Source organism: Pseudozyma flocculosa (assembly GCF_000417875.1).
Source record: "Pseudozyma flocculosa PF-1 unplaced genomic scaffold scaffold00015, whole genome shotgun sequence".
In the NCBI taxonomy this organism is placed as follows: Eukaryota; Fungi; Basidiomycota; class Ustilaginomycetes; order Ustilaginales; family Ustilaginaceae; genus Pseudozyma; species Pseudozyma flocculosa.
In genome coordinates, this window is record NW_006920883.1 from 281,894 (window position 1) to 291,757 (window position 9,864).

General features: G+C 68.1%; 2 protein-coding genes across 2 annotated transcripts in view; both read left to right on the forward strand.

Moving 5' to 3' along the window:
- Positions 1-765: 765 nt before the first annotated feature.
- PFL1_04587 (uncharacterized protein) lies at positions 766-2,491 on the forward strand (the record flags this gene model as incomplete). Its single annotated transcript, XM_007882113.1, has 3 exons — positions 766-1,420; positions 1,558-1,646; positions 1,781-2,491. The coding sequence occupies 3 exons, from the start codon at positions 766-768 to the stop codon at positions 2,489-2,491; spliced, it is 1,455 nt and encodes a 484-aa protein (XP_007880304.1).
- Positions 2,492-3,906: 1,415 nt separating this feature from the next.
- Positions 3,907-9,864, forward strand: part of PFL1_06883 (uncharacterized protein) — a gene marked incomplete at both ends in the record, with an annotated part of 6,779 nt that continues 821 nt past the window's right edge. Inside the window, 4 exons of the mRNA XM_007882219.1 lie at positions 3,907-4,630; positions 4,857-5,254; positions 5,927-8,794; positions 8,921-9,805. Of these exons, the coding sequence (XP_007880410.1) occupies positions 3,907-4,630; positions 4,857-5,254; positions 5,927-8,794; positions 8,921-9,805 (4,875 nt within the window). The remainder of the gene's footprint in view (positions 4,631-4,856; positions 5,255-5,926; positions 8,795-8,920; positions 9,806-9,864) is intronic.

Below are 9,864 nucleotides of genomic sequence, written 5' to 3' on the forward strand. Positions count from 1 at the left end.
CCTCTCCTCTCCTCTCCTCTCCTCTCCTCTCCTCTCCTCTCCTCTCCTCTCCTCTCCTCTCCTCTCCTCTCCTCTCCTCTCCTCTCCTCTCCTCTCCTCTCCTCTCCTCTCCTCTCCTCTCCTCTCCCCTCCTCTCCCCTCCTCTCCCTCTCTTGTTGGGCTTTTCTCGACTGCGCTTCCCGGGTAACACTGTCACTGGTCCTCTCTGTCTGCCTCAGCCCCGCGCTCGTCTGCTTTCCCCGATGTCGTCACCGTCTTTCCCAGCGCCCCTTCGTCGACTAACGAATGCCATCCACGCCATCCCCGCCCCCCCTTGCAAAAAAAAGGCGAAAAAAGGTCGTGCCGGGAGTCGAACCCGGGTTACTGGAACGTTCGACTCGGCCGCTTCGCGCGACCCACCAGATCAAAATCCAGGATGCTGACCTCTACATCACACAACCTGTCCATGTCAAGGGTCGGGAAAGTAGCATACATATTGGTACAAGGCAAGGGGCGCTCGAGATGCCGCGCGATTTTGCCTCCCTCCACAATGGCGCATGCGCGGATCCAGTCATCGCTGGAAGGCAGGCAGGCAGGGAGGCAGGCCATCGTTCGCTCTTGACCACCACCACCCACGTTGCACCTGGCCTGCTGGTTCTTGACGACCCTGCGACCATCGATAGACGGGGAGCACTCTGCACTCTGCACTCTGCACTCTGCCCGGCCATCATCCCGCCGAGTCTCGCCACTCCATCGCCCCACCCGGACCCTGCTGACCTGGTCAGCATGACGCCGGCCACCACTGAGGGATCGTCGCCGCGCTCGCCGCCGTCGCTGGAGCTGGTCGCCGAGCTCGAGGGCCACGGCGACCGCGCGTGGCACCTGGCGTGGAATCCGCGCATGCCCGTGCTCGCCTCGTGCTCGACCGACAAGGACGTGCGCCTGCACTCGTACCGCTTCGTGCCCACCTCGAGCACCATCGCCAGCAACGCCAGCAGCGCCACCACCTCCACCACCGACACCGACATCGCCGCTCCCCGCAACGGCACCACCAGGAAGCCGCAGTTCAACCTCCGCGAGGTGGTCCCGACGGGCCACAAGCGCACCGTGCGCCAGGTGGCCTGGGCGCCGTCCGGCAAGACGCTGGCCACGGCGTCGTTTGACTCGACCGTCGGCATCTGGGAGAGGATCCAGGACATCGAGGGCGTCCACGACGACCACGACCACGACCACGGCCAAGAGGGCCACCAGTGCGGCAGTGGGGGCGCGGCCACGGGCCCGATCCGGCTGACCAACGGCGGTGCGTTGCTCGACGAGCCCGAGTGGGACTGCATTGGAACGCTCGAGGGTCACGAGAGCGAGTGCAAGAGCGTCGCCTTCAGCCACACTGGCGGCGTGCTGGCGAGCTGCAGCCGCGACAAGAGCGTCTGGATCTGGGAAGGTGAGCAGGCGCGACGGGGCAGCTGGGCAGCGGGGAAGCTGATCTTGACTGCGGCGGGACCGTGCTGACCAACGAGATGGCACCCTGGTCCTCTGTGCTTCTGCCGACCCTCCCTCGACCCGACCCGACCCTGACAGTGCAACCGGATGCCGAGTTCGAGTGCCTGAGTGTGCTGATGGAGCACAGCCAGGACGTCAAAGTGGTGGCCTGGCATCCCAAGGAAGAGGTGAGCGAGGGCAGCAGCAGCAGCGTCAGCGGCTCAGTGGACTGCATCAGGCGTGAGGCGCGAGGACCGGTCCGCTCACCCGTGACTCCCCCTTTGTCCACCGCCCTTTTCCGCCCTCCGCCTGCCTGCCGCAGATCCTGGCGTCGGCGTCGTACGACGATGCGATCAAGCTCTACATCGACGACCCCTCGGACGACTGGTTCTGCTTCTCGACGCTGACGGGCCACGAGTCGACGGTGTGGTCGCTGGCCTTTTCGCCGTGCGGTCGCTTCCTGGCGTCGGCGTCGGACGACAAGACGGTGCGCATCTGGCGGCGGCTGTCGGCCGACGAGTGCGAGGCGCGCGGCGTTGCGGCCGAGGGCAAGATGGCGGGGCGGGCGGGGGAAAAGTGGGTGTGCGCCAAGGTGCTGCGCGACTACCACGCGCGCACCGTGTACAGCGTCTCGTGGGGCCACGCTGTGGCGTCGCACCCGGGCGGGCGCCAGAGCCTGGGCCGGATCGCGACGGGGGGCGGCGACGGGCGGGTGTGCGTGTTTGACGTGTACGAGGACGCCGACGGCAGCGGGCTGGCGCCCGTGACGGAGCTGGTGGCCAAGGTGGAGCAGGCGCACGGCGTGTCGGACGTCAACTGCGTCTCGTGGGCGCCGAGGGACCTCGAGGGCGGCAGCGGCGGAGCGAGCGTGCAAGAGGTGGGAGACGACGGCCGGCCGCTGTCGGAGCACGAGGGGGTGACGCACGAGCACATGGGCGACCTGCTGGCGACGGCGGGCGACGACGGCACGCTCAAGGTGTGGACGGTGCCCGGATCGGCGCTGGCCCCCCGCGCCGCCGCCAACGAGGCATGACGGCAGCGGCGGGGCGTCGTTTTGCGCTCATCGCAGCAGTCTCGCCGGCGTGTATGAAGCCAGAAACCAACAGAAACAGCGAATAGAGAGGCCGCAGGCTGATGTGTATGTGTGCCGTCCGTGCAAGGCCAGGCTGCGCGTCGAGGGCCGCGAAAGTCGACTGAGCGTCGAAACCAGGCGGCGGACGCAAATTGACCTGGCTGGCCGGCGGGGCAGCAGGCAGGCCAACAGAGAGGTGAGGCAAGGCAGGCGAGGCGAGGCAGGCAAGGGTCAGCAGCCAAAAACGCGCGCGCGTCAGGTCGTCGCTCGTCGGTCGTCGCTCGTCGCAGGCAGGCAGGCAGGCAGGCAGGCAGGCAGGCGGGCAGGCAGGCGGGCAGTCTGGAGGGCTGACCCTGATGAGGCAGCCTGGCCTGGCCGCGCGGCGGTGGCTGGGTCCATCGGTCCTGTCCTGCCTGTCGGTCGGTCTATCGCCCAACTGCAGCTTTTCCCTTTGGCTTCCTGGCCTCACCCTGGCCTCACCTCACTAAGACTCTCGCCCGACCGCCTTTCCTGCCTCCTCGCAACGTCCGACGCCTTCTTCGCGCGACGGCTTGCCTTCCACCTTACCAACTGGCCTTTCAGCTTCGCTTTGGCTCGTCGCCTTTTGCACCTCTCTGCATCCCAACCACGCCGCACTGCCGTCGTCGTCGTCTCCAGAGCCACCGTCGTCGACCCGACCACTCTCTGCGGTTCGACTTGGTTATCCCCGGAGCTGAGCTTCCATCAGATAGCGGAGCTACGCCACGCCACGCCACAACAGACAGGACAATTCGAAAAGTCAGGCGACAGGCAGCCAGGCAGCAGGCCTCCGTCGTGTTGCTCGCGTAGGCCGCCAACACTCGTCGCCAGATCGGCCTTCACTCCACCTTCTGCCCCTTGCTCCATCCACCACCCCTTGCTGCCGCCGTCATCATCACCTTCTCTGACCACCACCACCACCGCGGCCACACCACCCTCTCTCCCTCATCGTCTGTCATCACTGCTGCTCCTTGCCACGGCTCGCCATCGGCACCGTAGCGCTCCCGACCTTGGCACACCGCCCACGACGCCGCCCCTCCGCGCGCCTCGACTTGCCCGACAAGCTTCGTCGCTAAGCCACTGACGGGCACCCTGCGTCATTCGTACCGCTACAATCTACCGAAGCCCGCCCGCATCTGTGCCCTCATCGAGACCAGCTGCGTCAGCGCCGAGCACGACTGGCCCGCATCGTGATCATCGCTCCAGCGCCTCCTAGTGGAGACGACCCGCTCGCGACGCTGCTCCGGCTCCGTGCTCGCTCCCCTGGCCCCATCCCAGGCCCATCGGCCCCGTTGCCGGCCCTCGCCGACTGAGGTGGCGGTCGAGAGCCTTCCGCCCCTCGCCACCGCCCTTGCTCAATGTCTGGCGGTCAGAGGAACCCTCCTGCAGGCTACAACCACCCCTACCAACACGCGCAGCATCCGGGCTATCCCCAGCACGCCCAGCAGCCATCTCACCAGCAGCAGCCTCAGCATCAGCAGCCCCTGCAGCCCTCGCAGCATCCGCAGGGCTACCCGCAGGGCTATCCTCAGGGCTACCCGGCCGCCCCAGCCTACAGCCCCAGCCACACCTTCTCTGCGGCCCAATCGCGTACCCAGCCCGCATACGCCAACTTCTCCTCGGCCGACGCGTTCGCCTTCGGCCACGACCTCAGCGCCCTCACACCGCACTTTGACGCCAGCGGCGCCGGCATCGGCACCGGCGGCACTGGCGGCACTGGCAGCAGCCTGGCGGCATTCTCGGGCCAAGGATACCCTTCCGACCCGCACAGCGTCCACAACAACGGCGGCTTCGCGGGCAGCACCAGCGGCAGCGGCAACGCCTATCCGGGCTCGGCCTCCCCTAGTGTCCACACGCACTATCCGGCGCAGCAGCAGCACCTGCAGTCCTTCCAGCAGCAGGCGCAGCAGGCGCAGCACCAGTCCCCCTACCATCAGCATCAGCTGCAGCATCATCTGCAGCGGTTGCAGGATCAGTCGCCGCAGCCGCAGCCGCAGCCGCAGCCGCAGCAGCCCGCCCAACCCCAGCACTACGCTCCGAACGGTCTCGATCCTCGACAGGCTTTCGCCCAGCAGGAGCAAGGTGAGTGGCCCTCGCCTGCGCTTACCGGCAGCGCCTCGTGTTCCGAGGAGACCCGCCGCTCGACACTGACGCTGCTCCTGCCTTCCACCCTTTTCCCCTTTCCCCATCGCTCGCCTGTCCGCCGCTGCCACGACCGTGCTCACTGCCTGGCGACTGGGCGACTGCTGCCGTCCTGACTCTTTCTGCCATCTCGCCGACTTCGCGCGCACGCACCGACAAACAGCAGTCCCGTCGCCGTCAAGCACCGAGTACCTCACCCCGCCCTTTGGCCCTGTTCAGCCGGTCCAGGGAGCTCAGGCAGTCCAGGCCACGAGTCCGACGAAGAAGTCGCTCAAGGTTCTCCTTCGACGCAGCGCCACCACCAACGCCGCCGGCCAACAGCAGGCCCAGGCCCAGCTGCAGATCAAACCCGAGACCCTGCCCGAGTCGCTTCCCGCCTCGGATCCCTCCACCGACGACCTCGACGCCATGCCCCCGACAAGGCGAAGCGGGAGAACCTCGCGCGCCGGCAACCTGGCCGAAGAGGACGACGCCCCGCCGACGCCAGCCGGCGGAAGGAGCCTGCGCGGACGGCGATCAGGCCTGCGCTATACCGACGTCGCCGAAGACGACGACTTTGAAGCTGTGAGTCCGCTGAAGCGAGGGCACCAGGGCACGGCTGCTCAAAGCCAGAGACAGCGCCCACAGAGAAAGCCAGAGCAGAGCAGAGCGGGCCGGACCGGAGCACAACCTGCGAATCCGGGGACCCCGACACCGGCGAGATCCAGGGTCCGCCCCGTGCAGCACTCCGCCACGCCGCCCGCCCGGATCCTACCGCCGCGTACGAAACGGCCGAGGGGCACTTTTGACGAGCGCAGCGACTCGGACACAGACGAGGCTGAACGGGTAAGCCGCAAGACACGCCCCTCCGTCCAAGACTGTCCCACCTGCTCCACCTGTCCCACCCATCGCCCTCCGCCTTCCGCCCTCCGCCCGCCGTCCTCCGACCGCCGCCCTCCAACCTCCGTCCTTCCCCACCCGACGCCTCCACGACCCTTCCTCTCAGCTTGCCCTACTCCGGCCCAGCCGTGGACCGCGTCTGCCTTGGCGCCGGGGCCACAGCCTAGCCCTGCTCTTCTCTCCATGCCTTTCCTTCGCCCGCTCTCTCTCTCTCTTTCTCTCTCTTTCGCGCGCTCTGTCTCTCTCTCTCTCTCCCCTCCTGCGCTCCGCTGGCTCTGTTCTGGCGTTTCTGCCGCCCGTTGCGGCGAACAACGTAGAGACTGAACTTGGCTGTCTTTTGCTCTTCGACACTCACAGGCTGCCGATGACGCGCACGCGGACGATGGCGACGGTTTCGACGACGGTCAGCACGACGTGGGCGCGGATGCCAAGGGCGAAAAGGCCGACGAGGAGCACGAGGAGCCGATCCCCGAAGCAGATGCTGCCGGCAATGACGAGGACGACGAGGACGACGAGACCTACGAGAAGCCCGCGCCGCAGACGCGACGCACGCGCAGCGGCAGAATGGTGAGGGCCGACTTCAAGGAGTCGCCGGCAGACAGCGAGGACAGCGACGAGCCCGTCCCCGTGCGCCGGACCCGGTCCAAGGCCAACACCAGCCTCGGCGGCTTCGTCACGCACGACGACGATGACGACGACGACGGCGAGGCCGACTACGGCGCTCCGAAGCGATCCCTCCGTCTCCGTAAGGGCAACAGCAAGATGGAGGAGATGGCCGCCAAGAAGCGCGCCCGGCAACGTGCCAACGGCCGCGGGTCGAGGGCCAGCTCGCGGCGGCGGCGCGACAAGGTCGACGACGAGGAGCTCGAGGGCGAGGAGACGCCCGAGGAGCAGCTCGGCACGGGCGACGAGGACGGCCAGGGCGCACAGAGCGATGAGCCCGAAGGCAGCCAGGCTCGCTCCTACAAACTCCGCGAGCGCAAGAGCATCAACTACTCGGTGTTCGCACCACCGACGTCCCCTCCGCGCGACGGGTTCGGGAGAGCCGTTCGTCCGCGCGGCAGGACCTCGGGCGGAGGCGCCGGTGCCAGCGCCTACGAGATCACGGCTGCCGGGGCCGGAACGAGCGGCCTTCCTGCGATGCCGTTTGGCGGGCCGAGCGGTCGGGGCAAGAAGGGCAAGGAAGGCTGGGACGCGCTGCCCCTCTCGATGACTGGCAAGGACTACGCCGCGGCGTTCGGCGACCCCATCGACAGCTCCGACGAGGAGCTGCAGCAGAACGCCATGGGCAAGCCCGGTGCCAGCGCCTCGATGTTTGGCGGCACATCTTCGGGCGGCCTGCTCGGGGCCGGCGGTACCACCGGAGGGGCAGGTGGCGGCGCAGCCTCAGCCGGCGGGCTACCTGGCTCCGGGGGCACCGACAGCTTCGGCCGGATCAAGAAGGGCGACCCTCTGGCAGACATCGACCCTCTGGGCGTGGACATGAACATCGACTTTGACAGCGTCGGCGGCCTGGATCACCACATTCAGCAGCTCAAGGAGATGGTGACGCTGCCTCTCCTGTACCCGGAGCTCTTTCAGCGCTTCAAGGTGACGCCTCCGCGCGGCGTGCTGTTCCACGGCCCGCCGGGCACGGGCAAGACGCTCGTGGCGCGCGCGTTGGCGTCGAGCTGCAGCACCGACGGGCAGCAGATCAGCTTCTTCATGCGCAAGGGCGCCGACTGCCTGTCCAAGTGGGTGGGCGAGGCCGAGCGCCAGCTGCGGCTGCTGTTCGAGGAGGCCCGCGCGTCGCAGCCGAGCATCATCTTTTTCGACGAGATCGACGGCCTGGCGCCCGTCCGGTCGAGCAAGCAGGACCAGATCCACGCTAGCATCGTCAGCACCATGCTCGCCCTCATGGACGGCATGGACGGCCGCGGCCAGGTCGTCGTCATCGGCGCCACCAACCGGCCGGACAGCGTCGACCCGGCGCTGCGGCGGCCCGGGCGCTTTGACCGCGAGTTCTACTTCCCGCTGCCGTCCAAGGAGGCGCGCAAGAGCATCATCGACATCCAGACGCGCAAGTGGGAGCCGCCGCTCGACGACCCGTTCAAGTGGAAGCTCGCCGAGGTGACCAAGGGCTACGGAGGCGCCGACCTGCGCGCGCTCTGCACCGAGGCGGCGCTCAACGCCATCCAGCGCCGGTACCCGCAGATCTACCAGACCACCGACCGCCTGCTCCTCGACCCCGAGTCGATCCAGGTCGACGCCAAGGACTTTATGATGTCGGTCAACAAGATCGTGCCGTCGTCGGCGAGGTCGACGGCGTCGGCCGCGGCACCCCTGCCCGAGCGGCTGCGGCCCCTCCTCGGCGACGCCGTCTCCGAGGCCACCGCCGCCCTCGACCGCGTGCTGCCGCCCGTCTCGAAGCGCAACCCGCTCGAGGAGGCGCTCTGGGAGGACGATACCTTCGCCACGCCCAAGGGCACCTCGCTCATCGCTGGGTCCAGCATCCTCGATGACGACCGCGGCTTCGGGCGCGAGATGCTCCTGCAGTCGTTCGAGGCCCAGCGCGTCTTCCGGCCGCGGATGCTGATCCACGGCGGCGTCGGCATGGGCCAGGCGGCCGTCGGCGGCGCGCTGCTCCAGCACCTCGAGGGCTACCACGTCCAGTCGCTCGACATCGGCACGCTAATGGGCGACAGCGCCCGCACGCCCGAGGCCGCCGTCGTCCAGCTCTTTGTTGAGGCCAAGCGCCACAAGCCGAGCGTCATCTTCATCCCGGGACTCATCCACTGGGCGGCTTCGGTGAGCGACAGCGTCAAGACGACGTTCCGCGCGCTGCTCGACGAGCTGGCGCCCTCGGACCCCATCCTCGTGCTCGCCATCGCCGAGGCGCCCCTCTCGCGGCTCTCGCGCGACGTCAAGAGCTGGTTCGGCTACCTGCGCGACAACAAGACCGAGATCCGCGCTCCGGCCCTCGACCAGCGCCGCGCCTACTTCCAGGAGATCCTCGACCACGTCAGCCGGCCGCCGACCCAGTTCCCGGACGCGCTGCCGCGGAGGCGCAAGGTGCTCGAGGAGCTGCCCAAGGCGCCGCCGCGCGCGCCTCGCAAGCTGACCGAGGCCGAGCTCCAGCAGCAGGCCGAGAACGACGCCAAGCTGCTCGAACACCTCAAGTTCCGCCTCGGCCCGGTGCTGACCGAGCTGCGCAAAAAGCACAAGAAGTTTACGCGGGATGTCTGGGTGAGTGGCGCGCGCGAAGGGTCGGCCCCACGGCGCTCCTGCCGAATGCAAGCTCGGCCGGCAAAGATCGATGGCTGACGTTACTACCCCCTTTGATTCCCCGCCGCTTCGCCATTCCCCTGACAGGACGAGTACAACATGAAGTACCTCTCCCAGACGTTTGAGTGGAAGAAGGAGAAGAGCAAGTACATCTTCGAAGTACGCTACGATCTGCCGCCGCCAGAAGGCGAAGAGGCAGGCGCCACCGCCCTCGCCGACGGAGGAGCGACCGATTCCGCTGCCGATGCGGCCAACGAGTCGACGGATGCTCTCGGCGAGGCAGCACAGAAGCCGCTGCCGCTCAACGGCACCAATGGCACCGCGGATGCGGGCGACGTATCGATGGAGCAGGCTGCGCTGCCGCTGGGCGGCGCTCTGCCCGTGACCGAGGCCAACGGGGCCGGCGAGCCCGCAGACCAGACGGCCACGCACGCTGGACAGCCTGCCGATCCGTCAGCGGCCGAGGACGCCGCGCTGCCACCCCCCTCTCAGCAGCAGCAGCAGCCTCCGCAGCAGGCTCTGCCCATGGCCAACGGCATCGCCCAGGCGGCGGGCGACCAGGGTGCAGCTGCCGCGGCGACCCACGCCGATGCCGACGCCGACGCCGACCAGTCGACCGCCACCGTCACAGCGCCGGAACCGACGGCGGCGACCGGCAAACGGGCCGAGGGCGTGCAGCGGGACGAGCACGGCTGGTTCCGGATGCAGACGCACACCTTCTGGACCATGAACCTCGAAAAGATGCAAAAGCGCCTCTACTACAACGGCTACCTCTCGTACGGCGCGTTTATGGACGACATCAACAAGATTGTGTCGAACGCCGAGGAGGGCGCCTACGTCGAGCCGGAGCGCGTCTTCCGGGCGCACCAGATGCGCAACCAGGCCATTGTGCTGCTCGACCAGTACATCGACCCCAACTTCCGCGCCGAGTGCGACCGGATGGCGCAGCGCCAGGCCGAGCGCCAGGCCAAGGTCGAGGCCGACAAGCGCGAGGCCGAGNAAAAGCGGCCGAGGCCGAGGCCGCCGCGGAC